Here is a 13,699-nt window from a genome sequence, read left to right on the forward strand (position 1 = left end):
TCCTTTGGGGGTGACATGTTCCCCTCTTATTTGGGAAGAGGTATGTACATTCCTAGTGGTACTGAACTTAGGTGAAGTCTGGAGTTTAAGGTAGGCAGGTGGAGGGGTTAGTAGTGATTATGACGCAGAATGCTGGCCTCTCAATTGTCTTGGAATGGACCTCAGCTTGACTGGCTGGGCCCACTGTTGAGGGTGGTAGCTGAGAGACAGCACAGGTCCCTACAGCTTCTGTGCCTGTACCTGCTACCCACATGATGGAAATACCACTAAGTTGTTGGTTTCCAGATGTGATGTGTGATCTGGTGGTCTACTGAGAGCTGGTTCACCTCATGCTGGTAACCATTTCTTTTAACCCACGGCCAGTGGCTGTAACTTGTGTCCTCTCTCTTTGACCCAGGTTCTTCTGTCACTCCTGGGTATGTGGTCCCTGGGTACCCTTGTGGGACTCATGAGGGATGTGGGGGCCCTGGTGTTGGCTCAGGGAACCCTGGTGAGGTCCAGGATTCAGGGACTGCTTTTTCTCAGATCAAGAGTCCTAGGTTCAGCACATAGGTTTGATTGTAATGTAAGTGTCCATTGTATAGAGACGTGCTGGAGACCCCCACGTGTGTGTGCTGCTGTGTTCCCTGAATCTAGCCCGGGCCTGTTTTATATCATCTGACTTGTTTTATCTGTTGTCTGTCAGATGGAGATGGTGCCAGTTTCCCCATTTTTCACTTTTTTGGTCTCTGATTGGGTGAGAACTGGGGAGGAGCGGAGGGGCTCCTGGGAGGCTGGGGAAAAGGGTGGGCAGACCCCCAGCCCCTGGGCTGTCATGTCCTGGGTTTTGTGAACAGACAGACACTTTACAGATATGTGTGTCTAAGTGACAGCGGGGCAGCCTGTTATGGTCAGTTCGTGCTAGTGAGCACCCTCTGTGACACCTGAACTGTTGGCTGTCTTTACATCCATCTGGGGTGTCTCTGCTGCTGCTGTGTTCCCAGCAGCACCTGCTCATATCGCGTGTGTTTTTTAACAGAACCACCTCGCTGTGTTCTCAGTGGCTCACCCACTGGCCCACAGCATAAGCTCCAGTGTGGCATCCAGCCTGGCGTCCAGCACTGGCTCGGGCAGCTCCTCCCCCACCACACTGCCTACCCTCCCTGCCCGTGCCCTTCCACTGGATCCCGCCGGCAACACTGTGGGGGCAGTCATAGGTGAGTCCACACTTGTTTTCCTGGGCACGACCTTTCGCACTGGGTTGTGGATGTTCAGGCTGCGCTGCTCTGTAGAAAAGCCAGAGGCCTCATGATTTCGTTATTTCTCAGTGTGAACCATTCAGTGCTGTGTGGTGCTCAGGAGGGCAGGGTATGTGGAGCCCACATCATATACTGCACAAAACACCAGAGAATCGTGTCAAGTGGATTCTTTGACACTAGAAAATGAGGCTAGGTGAGAAATGGAACTAGAAACCGTGATGACCTAAGAGTGAGGGGTGTTGACAGGGCCAAGGGGAGAGTGGTAATGAAGCCTGGAACAGGTCAACGCAGAGCTTCAGAAGCAGCCGGCCTCATGCAGTGAGGGAGGACCAGTGTGGTAGTAGCATGGCCAGCATGATGTGTCAGGGCCTGAACAGGAGCCAGGAGTCTGGGCAGAAAGGCCGGGATGAGTTAACAGATAGGCTGAGACCAAGGGGCCTGAGGAACCCTGGGCCCTGTGCTTGTGAGTCGCTCGCAGGCGGCATGCTCTGGGCTGCTGCAGTCTCTGGTCACGAGGGTCACAGACTGTAGTGAGAAGTTCGGTTTATTTAAAAACAGAAATGTTATGGGAATATGTTTTTATTTTAATCTCAGGTGGAATATGGGGCTGTTTCAGATTCTCCACAGTAGCTGAGTATGATTTGCCTCGTGCTCTCTAGCAGGGCTGTGATTTTGCTCACTGCAGATAGTTTTTGCGAGTGTGTGACATTTGGAATTCTAGGGACTTTTCAGAGGCTATATAAATGCTAGAGCCCCAATAGAAAGAAGGAGCAGGTTGGCCAGCTGGTGGTTGGATGCTGTTTGTGGCAGTTTGTCAGCATGTTCGAAGAGAGGAAAAGAAGCAATTAGATATCCTGCCTGTAAAGATCAAATGTGCCTCAAGGAACTGACGCCTTAACCGGCAGGAAGTGGGCTTAGCCTGTGGCCACCCTCATCCCCTTCGTTTTCCATCTCCTCTCTTTTACCTTTCTTCAAAATGGAGTTGAGTTTTCCAGGGCTGTGCCCTTTAAACCTTTCTGTATCTCTGTGCGTCCTCCTCTTTGACTTGCTCAGCTCTCTGTGCTAATCCATGCTGTGTTCGCATCTTTTCTAACAGGTCCTGCTCAATTCTGCACTCTTTCCTCAATTCTCTTTGTTGTTCTTCCCATCTGGGTTTCTCCACTTCATCAGTTTTACCTTTTACCTGTCCCCGTTAGCTTTGGACACAGCCTTTTCTACTTTAGAAGAAATCTCTTCCTCATCATCAGATGCAAGCATTTCTTTAATCTCTGCCTTTTGTGAAACGTCATCCATGTTTGTTGCGTGTGGTTTGGGGCTGAAGGTCTGCACGCGTCATCCCTTTCCTGAGCTGAAAGCCACCCAGCTCTGCTCTTCCTCGCCATTCTGTGCTCGCTAGGGCCTAGTTGACCCAGGCCTGACTTTTTGTTTTGTTTTTTAGATGTTAATTGTTTTTATTTTTTGTATATGAGTTTGCCTAAATACATGTCTCTGCGGTGCATACATGAGTTGCCTGTGGAGGCCAGAAAAGGAGGACAATTGGATCCCCTGAAAATGGAGTTACAGATAGTTGTGAGCTGCTTTGTGGGTGCTGGGAATTAAACCTGGGTCATTGAGCTACCCCTCCATCCCCCAATGCCTATATCTCACCCTCCTGGCACTTCCATCCTACCACAAGGTCATTCTCTCCCTTGTGACCTTGGTAGAAGGTCACACACAGAAGAATAAATGGCATTTGTGGTTTTAGAGATGTGGAACTAGGAAGATAAGCCCTGTAGCTTTGGGACGGTTATGTTGCCTAGGGACCCAGAATACAGGTGTCCATATTGACATACAAGTAGCAAAGTGGCAAGCCCTACCTAGAGGACATACAGATGTGTACTCAGCATCCCACAAGACAGCTCTATCCATGTAGGGCAGCTAGAGTCCTACATTGGATGTAGACTGGGAATGATGCCCCAGTGCTGGCAAAGAGTTCCCTTCACCATCCTCAAGGGACATTAAAGACAGCCGTGTATTACATGAGGACTACTAGGGAATCTTGGGAGTTGGTGATGTGCTGCTGAGGCTTCTGGGAAAGCACTGTGGGCTTGGCACCACTGCAGCCTGAGGAGGAGTTTGTTGTTGCAGTATGTGCCCTTAGTACCTTTCCAGCCTTGATTTCACTCAGGATAGACTCTGCTCTCCCATTCTACCACAGGTCACTTGTCTAAATCACTGCATAGTCTGTGGCTAGTGTGGCCTCCTCCACTGGAAGACCTGAGTTCCACAGGGGTTCTGTGTGGGTCTGTCTCACCTTCTGAAGAACCCTCTAGAATTCAGGCTTATCTTGCAGCAGGTGGCCATGTAGGCAGTGGGAACCACCACCTCCCTGTTTCTGCTGTCGGGTTCAGGGAGAGAAGGGAGGGAAGTTGTGTAGGTCCTAGGTGCTGTGTCCACAGGATTATTGCAGATGGACATTAGAATCTAGAGACTGTCCTGCAGTTACCCTCAGGCGTTTGCCCACTCCCTCAGGCTCCTTGATGCCAAAAGAATGCCGCTGGCCTCAGGACCTGCCAGCTGCCTTTTGCCTCTGGTTTTCTAGCGTGACAGTAGCAATGGGAAGGAGGACATGCAGCGGAAGAGTGGTGAGGGGAAGTTAGACCCCAGCCGGAGCGGCACCAGGGCACCACGGCCACTGAAAGTGTCTCAGGGGTTCAGACTGACAGCTGCCTTGACTACAGAATTCTCCTAGCCATCATTTCATATGGAATTCATGGCCTCAGCCACAAAGGCAAAAAGGTGGAAAATGCAGCTTTCATTTGTTTTGCATTGCAAGGGATAGGACCCAAGGCCTCAAGTCTGCTAGGCACCTGTTTTTGTTTAGTGTATTGTAGTTGCTGCTTCCTGGTTAAAACAGTGAACGAACATTTTCTTTCCTCACTGCAAATCCCCTCGACCCTGCTAGCTGAGGTATGTGAATCTAGATGGGTACTGTAATCTCCGTGCTTGAGAGGCTGGGGCAGGAGGATCACTTTTATATCAAGACCCTTCCTGTCTCAAACCAGTAAGGTTCCTATCCCTAGCCTTGCCTGACACGAGGGGGCAGTGGGCTCTCTTCCCAGTGATGGGTATCCATGGCTCCTAGGCTCGCGGTCCTTGTCTCCACCCAATAGCCAACCTGACCCATAAGCTCCCAACCCCATGGCGTCGGCCCTCGCTCGCTCTTTTTTTCTTCCGGTTATAGATGGCTGGGGCTGAGGAGGGGGTAGAAGGGGTAGACTGGAGGGCAGTGTCTTTGTGGGGGCAGTTTCCTTTCATTTAAATGAAGCCAAGTGCAGGGCTTGCACATTTAAGAGGTGCAGGGGCAGCGAGCGGGCTCCGCTTCTGGTAGTCAGTGTGAGCCTGCCTCCGGGTCTTGACTACGGAGGACTCAGCCTATGAGCGCTCCCTTCCTTCCACCTCCCGCCCCGGTATCCCGCCCCCCCCCTCGTCCGCCCTCCCCCGTCCGACCCCCACCCCCACCCCTGTGCGCGCTCCGCCCCTCCCCCTCCTCCATGAGTCAGCCTTTCTGGAAACCCGCCTGCTTTTGCACACCTTGGTAGGCAGGGGCGTGGCTTGGTGCTGGGGGCAGGGTGCAAAGCGTGAGTGTGTGTGTGTGTGTGTGTGTGTGTGTGTGTGTGTGTGTGTGTGTGTGTGTGGCGGGGGGGTGGGGGGGACGGGGACGGGGACTGCTGCGCACCGGCAGGGCGGGCGGCTGGCGAAGGCGGAGCGCGAACCAGGCAGGTTTGAATCCTCTGTGACAGACAGCCGGCCCTGGCTGCGGAGGATATGAGTCAGCATTGACAGTGGCTGCGGCAGATCCCGGTCTCGCGTCAGCCCAGCACCAAGTTGTGGGTCGTCATTTCTCCGCGCTTTGGAACGAGCATGCGTCCTCCCACCTTGCCAGGTGTGCGTCTTCCCCCACCCCGGTGCGGGTTCCCCAGGGGGCTTCTGCCCTATACTCACATCCTCCCTCCCAGGTGGTGTTTCCCTTAGCGTGCATCTACCCAAGTGGTAGACCCCCTTGACGCGAGTCTTCCTCTGAGATCGTTCTGGTCGGCCAGCGTAACCCCAGGTGAAGTAACCCCAGGTAGTTTTCTTTCTAAGTGCACCCCTGCCCAGGTGGAGGTCTTGGTGCACATCCCATCAGCTCATTTCCCTTCAAAATGCATGTCCCTCAGGGTGCATGTTCCCCGGAAACCATGTACCTCTTTAACGGTGAGATCATGAGATCTATGCCGGATTTTTCAGGCTGCAGAAGGAGATTAACTCATGTGCCTGCTTTTAGTTTTTGTTGGTGCTGCTTACCCAGAGCTCCGTGGCCCCTGCGGCTTTTGTTTTTTCTCCCTTGTTGAGTGGTTCCCACAGTTCCTCTAACTACCCCAGTTCAAAGTACAGATATACTGGTTACCGGTGCTCCTCTGTTCTGTAGCTGCAGATAGAGAAGGTTTCCATCCTATCTTGCCTTTAAAACCTTGCAGCCCATGTGGTTTGTCACTTCATATGTCCCTGACCCTAGAGGACTGCAGCACCTTTTGAATGTGCTGTGTCATATTGGGACCTGGTGGTGCCTGGGACAGTACCCAGCAGATCTCTGCTGTTGCTGTTGGGGACCAAGTGACTTTAGGTCATTTGGTGGTGCTAGTTCTGGGTCAGGAGGCACAGCCTGGCCTTCAAACACTTGGGGTTTATGTAAGGAGGCTGGCTCACCTAGATTCTGTCTCTAAGTTGGTTCCTCCTTTTGAGCATGATTCAGAAGTCCTGGGTGGATCATCTGGTTTAGTGAGGTTGGAGAGAAGAGCCTGGTGGACTAGGGTGTAGGATAGGTCCCTAAACAACACTCACAAGAGTGAGGTAGCACCTTGGAACCCTGGGCTCTGAGTTAAAGGCGGACAGGGGCCAGAGGCTTCCCCAGACAAGCCTTTTTTGTTGATATCTTGCTGGGTTCCAGGGCCGAGGCTCACCACCTTGTGCTAAGCTTGGGTTAGGGTTGGTTGAAGTGCGGTTCTGAGCAGTGTGTGCTGTGTAGTGCAGGGGCTGCCTTAGCACAGAAGATGGGTTCCCACTCCATGCTTTTCTTTGTTCCTTAGTTCTTCAAAATGTGTTTTTGCAACTTTGCTGGGGCAGCAGAGCAGCGAGACTGTCTCTCTCCTAGTTTTCGCAGGCTTAGCTGCAGAGGATGCCAGTCTAGACTGGAACTCCTAGATGGCCCCCCTGCTCCAAATCAGGTCTAAGGATGGGCTGGGGCCTCTGCACTAGGACCAGCAGAGGAGGCTAGGGCAGGTAGTTGTATGGAAGTAGCTGATGAAGGACTGGGGCCAGGAAAGACCCACCAGGGAGCTTTGGCTACCTCCCTGAGGCCCTCAGGCTTGAGAGGCTAGAACTCCCATACAAGACAAGACTTGTTCCTACAGGCTATAGGCAGTACAGGGATGGCCAGAGGGTGGATGATAGGAGCCGTGAACACTGCCTTGGGTCTTAGCTGGTGTTGGGTTGAGAGAAAGAGCTGTGCTTAGCTTGCTGTTATGGAAGAAGAGACCTTTAAGCAAGCCTACTCCTGGGAGACAGCTGCTCTCTGCAACAGACTGAGAGATGAGACCCTGGGGGAAGGTGTGGTACTGTGGGCAGCCATCTAAGACATGGAGAGGGAACACGCAGTGTGTGAGATATCCACCAGAGACTACTCCACCATGGCTTTAGACCAACAGAGAGTCTGTATTAGCCATCTGGCAACTCTACTGCATGTTCAGGACTAAGTGCAGTCCCAAGCCTTTCTCAGAGTGAGCTGTTTGCTTGCTTCCTTGCTTGCTTGCTTGCTTGCTTGCTTGCTTGCTTGCTTGCTTGCTTGCTTGCTTGCTTGTTTAAGAGAATTTCACTGTGTAGCCCTGGCTATCTGTCAGGGTGGGCTTTTAAGCACAAAAACCACATCCTGAGTTGACACACTTCAGTCAGCCAGAGGCAGAACTGCAGAAACCAGAAGCAGGGTGAGCACATTCGGGGACTTTCCCAGAACTATGGACTTTGATAGGTGAGGTCTTTTTTCTCATCTTGGGAGGTTTGAATTTTGCTGCCTGTCCCCTGATTGGTATTTCTGTCATAGAGTCAGTTAGCAACAACAGTCAGCCAGAAGGAGAACTGCTAAGATCTTAGGGCTCCAGAAGCGATGACCTTGCATAGGCCGCAAGGCTCCCAAAGAGAAGCTGAAGGAGTCGGGTGCAGAGATGTGGGCTAGGTCAGGAAGAGGGCGCTCTGTAGAAACAAGTAAGACAAGAGACAGAGCTGGACAGAAGGATCCAGAAGGCAAAGGAAAGAGTGGGAATTGAGGAAGGGGGGTAGGAACCAGCAAAGGTGGCAACAGAGAAGCAGGAGCTGGGGATGTACGTAGAGAAGCAGGAGCTGGGGACGTACGTCCTGCCCAAAGCCAGCCCAGCTTGGCATGCGCTCACAGCAAGGGCCAGGCAGCTCTGTGAGTGCAGGGCAGGGCCTGGAGTCCACAGGACAGACATGGTCAGGGGATGTACCCAGGTAGGGTCCCTTTGTTTTGGGTTAAATTGTATCTCCCCAAAAAGATGAATCTAGTTTAGTAGTAGGGAATCTAGTTGAGTGGTAAAGTATTTGCCTAGGCTGTGTGAGGCTCAAGTTGAGTTCCCAGCATTAGAGGACACATTGTGTCCTCATTTGGAAATGGGATCTTGATCATCAAGTTAAGATGAGGTCATTAGAGTAGGTCCTGATGCAGTGGTAGTGTGCTTCTAAGAAGAAACATGGACACACATGTAGGGTGTAACAGTGGAGACTGAGTGAGTCAGGACTCATGGAGTCCCATGCCCGGAAAGATCTAGAGCCCCAGGAGCCTTGGAAATACTCCCTAAGCCAACAGAACGAGGGCAGGCAGGTCTGCACACTTGGATTTTGAACTTGAAGACTGCAAGACTGTGGGATGATGAACTTCTGAGCTGAAGCTACTCAGCAAGTGGTCCTCTATCCCTTCAGGTCCAGGATACCCATGGTCCTTATCTCTCTGTCCCAGGCTATGTGGAAGTGGCAACTCCTGTAGCAGGAGATACTTAACACAAGAAGGACCTCAGAAGCTTGGGCAGGGCAGGGGCCCAACCTGGAGACAAACAGGAGTCAGAAAAGCGTGCAGCAGGAGGCCTGTGCCTTTTACTCAGCGTAGGGGTGGCGGCCTGCTTTCTTTCCACTTTGCTCTCTGATGGCAGAGGGTTTTCCTAGCAGCTTGTTTTCGTTTTCCTTGTTATTCTCTTCAGTCAGTTATCACACCAATGCCTGGTTCCATGTCCTCAGGACATCAGGGATTACAGAAGTACATCCTGGGTCTGCCCTGGACTTTATCTTGTCACTGCTGACCTAAGCCTACCTGATGTAAAAAGGCTTTCTTCAGCAACACCTGTCATTAGGGTGCTGGACCCACGGTGCCCAGTGTCTAGGCTAGGCCTGCCACCCTGCTCATTCACCTCTTGTCGATTACACTCAACCTTACTGGGATGGCTTGTCTTTGAGAGCGGTTGCCTGTGTATTCTCTCACCCTGGCTGGCCCCCTGAGGAGTGGAGATCTCTACACGGAGTGGAGCTCTGGCTCCTTGGCTGAGTGGTACAAGGAGGAATGGTTTCTTTTGGGTGCTTTAGCATCCTGGCTTCAGTGCCCTGAAGATTCCTCTTGAGACTCTTGTCCAAGTGCGTAGGCCTTTTCATGGCTCTGGTAATGAGGGGCCGTGGCTAGGTCAGATGGCGCTGGGATCCAATTGTAACAGCAGCTTAGGGGGAATAAGTTTAGAAACACCATAAGTAAGCCCCAGGCTGGTCCACTCTGGCTCAAGCAAGCATGGTAAGGTCCACACAGCCACGAGGGGTTCCTCAGGAGGCAGGAGCATCCAGCTCCTGCTGCTGCTTCTTGGGGCCACTGAGAGGCTCCTCGATAGAGGTGCATTCTGTCTTTGGGTCAGGTGGTCACCATGAGGCTGAGCAGTGCTCACTGGTCTTAAGAATGAGAATCAGAGAGACCAGGAAAGGACGGACGGTGTGGCTGGCTTTGGGCTCTAGTGGGCACCATATAGGTTCCCACAACTCTGAAGTGCAGCTGGGGCTGTACCAGTGTTGCCCTCTGGCTCTCTCTCTCTCTCATTATAGCCGCTTCCATTCCAAGCCACTATATTCCTTGGCTGCAGCTAAATTGTGCACGGGCCTCTGCCTCCTTCACTTCCTGGTGGGTGTGCTTCCCTGCATTCTTGTCCTGGCTAAGATGTGTCTGGCTCTGTGCTAGGTAGAGACTCACCCTTGGGCTGTAGGAGTGTTCTGGCCCACCTAAATGTCACTGATTGAGCAGTGACAGTTTTTCCTGAGGATTTTCACCTGAAGTCCCTGATGGACATGACCTAGAGGATGTGGTGACGTGCTAGACAGCTGGAGACAAACAGTGATCCCTGGAGTTTTATGCCGCCCTGATACAGAGAGGTGTCCTTACAGTCGGTCGGCTGTCACTCTGCTGTGAAGAGGCCCTTCGTCTCCAGCAAGGGGCCTGCAGGGGAAGTTTGGGTTTTTGTTGATGGTGGTTTTGTATTTTGAGGTGGGCTAGCTTGCGACATTTCAGGCTAACCTGAAATTCACGGTCATTCTGCCTTGGCCTCCCAGTTGGTGGAATTACAAGCATATGCCAGCACATATGCCTTGAAGTTGAAGTCAGAGTTCCTGGGGACTGACAGGGCCTTAGCCCACAGTGCAGATAAGACTGAGCCATATAGCATACATAGACTTCACAGGTGTACTGTGAAGAGTCATCACAGATGGACACAGGGACAGACACAGTGGCAGCTACAATCTCATTGCTTCTCAGTGCAGGTCCCTCCATATTTAAGTTGGACTCTGACTGCATTAAGAATGTGACACAACCTACAGGGCTGCTCCTATAACCAGTCCTGTCCCTCCTCCCTCCCCTCAGTTGGCTGTGCAGGCCATCCAGAGTGTCAGCTTCTCCACTACATGTTCCCATGAATGGCAGCCCTGCTTGGGCTGTGGAGGTGTGTCCTGGTCTCATCCTGGGCCTGAAACTCACTATGTAAACTAAGTCAGCCTCAAAATGATTCTCCTGCCTTAGCTTCTGCAGTACTGGACTTACAGGTGTATTCTACCACGCCCAGCAACTTCTGCCTTTGAGGAGACTGTCTCGGGGCTCAGGCCCTGGTCTTAGGTCCTCAAGGTGTCAGTCCTAGTGTTGAACCTCACATGGCCTCAGAACCATTTCCCTGTCAGATTGACCTCCTGTAAAATTTTTAATAGTTGAATTATTTTCTTGGTCAAATTTTAACAAATGGTTAGAAGTAAAAGGAGAAGCAGCTGGGCCTCGTGGTACAGGCTGCACGGTCCCAGCCTTGGGAGGCAGAGGGTGAGAGGAGCTCAGGTCCTCCGTGGCTGCAGAGTGAGCTGAGGTTAGTTATGAGATCCCGGCTTCAAAACACAAAAGGCAAACAAAAGCCAAACCAGGAGACCTTTGAAGCTGAGCATCTGTGGGCCAGAGCTATGGTGGGTGTGGCTGTGGCAAGGCAAGTGTGGTTCCAATGAAACGTCTCTAGCTGTGGAGGAGAAAGCAGCCTTGTTGGTCAGCAGAGTGACCATGTGCTACCTTCGGGTGGCAGGGTGGCTGCTCTGCTCAGCTAGGTGCATGCTGGTGGGTATGGGGTCAGAGGGTCTTTCAGAGAGGTTTCATCTTCGTCACTGAGAAGTGAGTGGGTAATGCCCGGTTTATTTCACAGGTTCTGCCTTAGATCTTCGTCTTAGTGACATAAACATCGCGTCCTTAGATAAAGACTTAGAAGAACAGGACCTTGGATTGACAGGTGAGCGCTGAGTTAGCTGCTCCTTAGTCTCTGTGCATGCTGCCTGGGTTACGGGAGGCTTGGGGAAGGCGTCTGCTGGGGTCCTCTTACAACCTCCTTCTTGCCTCTGCCACCTGCCTGTATGGCTCAGCTTCCTGCTGCTTCCTCAGTTTACCTTTGTGTGACAAAGCAACCCCTTTTTGTGACTTGGCCAGGGCCTCTCATGAGGAAACACAAATTGTTTTTACTGCTATGTGGCATAGAGAGAGGTTCCTGTTGTTTCATCATTTTCTACATCCTGAAAGTTATTTTCTCTGTTTCAAAAGAAATGTACCCGTCTTAGAGCCCTGGTGGCTCTGTGAGTGCTAATGAGTTCCTGGCTCTACCAGGACCACTACCAGGACACTCTTGAGTTGTGGGGGTCTGATGACTGCACCCCTCTGGGTGCTGGCCTGGTTCCTATGGTGTGACCCTGCCCTTAGGTCTCCTTGGTGTTTAGCTGCCTAGTTACTGACCTACAGGCTTATGGGCAAGTGGTTCCATGGCAGAAGCCCTGCCTGCCCTTGTTCACTCAGCCTCCCTCCTCCCACCAGGTCCCAGGTCGCTGGCAGGCTCAGCACCCGTCACCATTCCGGGCTCCCTGCCCCGCTCGCCATCCTTGCACTCGTCCTCATCCCTATCCACCTCCCCACTCAGCTCGCTCTCCCAGTCCCTGTCGGGGCCACTCGTCTCCTCGGCCATGACGCCCCCCCAGCAGCCACCACCCCTCCGGTCGGAGCCGGCTACGCTGGGCTCTGCAGCCTCATCTTACAGCTCTTTAGGTGCGTGCCTGTTCGAGGGTCCTGGAATAGGCCCTGTCCAATCCAGTCCTGGGTATTCCTGACTGCAGGACTGTCACCTCTGTAGTTCTGTGTCTTGAGAGGCACCACCCACTCCAACCTATGTGACATAGCGGGGTGAACAAACATATCTACCATGGACAGCTGGCTGCCCACAGCTGGGCATTCTCACAGCGCTCCAGATCATAACCTCCTGCTTGCCAGCTCACTCAGGGCTCTCGGCCAGGCATGCATGGAGCCACCTTAGGGTCCCCACAGCATACCTGGGATTTATTATGACATAGGCTGTGAGAGGAAGCTGGTGTGACAGAGCAGCGGGACTCTGTCTTCTGCTCTCACAGTTTTACTAAGAAGTTCTTTACATTTTCTGTCATCTGTTATGTCTCAGAATGTGCCTCTCTGGACGTGTCCATCTTAGCTGCTAGTTAACACACGTGGGCGCCCTCAGATCTACAGCTCTTCTGAACCTCCAGGGCCGGCTATGTAATGAGAACTGCTAGGGCTAGGAACTCTAAACCTAACTTTCTGTTCACTCTGATCTTGAGCCAAGTGGGCCTCATTTAGGGGAGGCAGTCCGGAAGCTGAGGCTTCAGCAGTCACAAGCAGGTGACTTACAGGGTACCAAGGTGGGTGGTCAGGCCACAAGGGATAGAGCCATCTGCAGACATCTCAGCCCTTGGATGCAGCGTGGGCTTTATCATCCCCGTTTCTCCTAAACTCAGGTCTGAACGGCGTTCCCGGGAGCATCTGGGACTTTGTTTCTGGCAGCTTCTCTCCTAGCCCATCCCCCATTCTGAACTCCGGCCCTTCGGCTTCCTCAAGTGCAAGTCCAAACAGTGCTGAGCTGGCACGGGTCAGGCGGCAGCTAGACGAGGCCAAGAGGAAGATCAGGCAATGGGAAGAATCTTGGCAGCAAGTGAAGCAGGTAAGCGTGGGGCAGGAGGGCTGGGGGTGGGGTAGGCGGGCTGGGGGCGGGGCAGGGGAGCCTGGGGACGACCAGGCATGGCTGTCTCCTGTATGATGGCTTGGGTTTCAGGCCTGTGATGCCTGGCAGAGAGAGGCTCAGGAGGCCAAGGAAAGAGCCCGTGTGGCAGACAGTGACCGGCAGCTGGCCCTGCAGAGGAAAGAAGAGGTGGAAGCCAAGGTGAAGCAGCTGCAGGAAGAATTAGAGGGCCTGGGTTTGTCCTCACTGCCAGGGCTTCAGAGCTTGGGTGACATCAGTGACATCCCTCTCCCCAAGCTGCATTCTCTCCAGAGCAAGCTGCGCTTGGACTTGGAGGCTGTGGATGGGGTGAGTCCTGCCCTGTAGTGGCTGTCACTTTAGGGGAGGGCAAAGGGGACTAGCTAGTGAGGGGCCTGAGACCTGGCCAGACATTGCTTCTTCTCCTTCCCTGGCTCCTTGCCTGGACTCTGGTTGGTGCTTCTCGAATGTGTCCCATTGACCATGGCCAAGGTCCAACTGCCACATACTTTTGTCTCCAAGGTGCAACCTCTTGAGCGTTGGCCATTTTCAGCCACAGGATCCCACTTAGTACCTATTGTGGGTACCCTGCTTTCAGCCTTTCTTGTGGCCAGAGTGACTCTGCTTCAGGACCTAGTTCTCTGCAAACACACACACACCCTCCCTCCCTGGGGTGGGGGTCATCTCAAGGGAAAGTGTCTCCTACTGACTGTTCTCCCCTGTGGGCCCTTGGCCAAGTGTCCATCCTAGGCCTGTCACTTCACTCAAAGGATTGTGGCCCACTGTTCTGAGATACCGTCATTTGATTGATCT

General features: G+C 52.8%; 1 protein-coding gene across 20 annotated transcripts in view; it reads left to right on the forward strand.

The window, feature by feature from the left end:
* Positions 1 to 13,699, forward strand: part of Unkl (unkempt family like zinc finger) — a 46,083-nt gene that overhangs the window by 29,199 nt on the left and 3,185 nt on the right. For 6 of the 20 annotated variants that reach the window (XM_011246684.3, NM_001357877.1, NM_001197024.1 and 3 more), the window contains exons 10-14: positions 1,019 to 1,196; positions 11,024 to 11,107; positions 11,680 to 11,907; positions 12,648 to 12,850; positions 12,962 to 13,216. In XM_011246684.3, the coding sequence (XP_011244986.1) occupies positions 1,019 to 1,196; positions 11,024 to 11,107; positions 11,680 to 11,907; positions 12,648 to 12,850; positions 12,962 to 13,216 (948 nt within the window). Of the gene's footprint in view, positions 1 to 1,018; positions 1,197 to 2,841; positions 5,164 to 5,236; positions 5,332 to 7,317; positions 10,700 to 11,023; positions 11,108 to 11,679; positions 11,908 to 12,647; positions 12,851 to 12,961; positions 13,217 to 13,699 lie in introns of those variants that run through there. The other 14 variants (NM_001357876.1, XM_030250114.1, XM_030250113.1 and 11 more) reach the window with 9 other exon arrangements.

This window comes from Mus musculus, chromosome 17, assembly GCF_000001635.26.
Source record: "Mus musculus strain C57BL/6J chromosome 17, GRCm38.p6 C57BL/6J".
Taxonomy (NCBI): domain Eukaryota; kingdom Metazoa; phylum Chordata; class Mammalia; order Rodentia; family Muridae; genus Mus; species Mus musculus.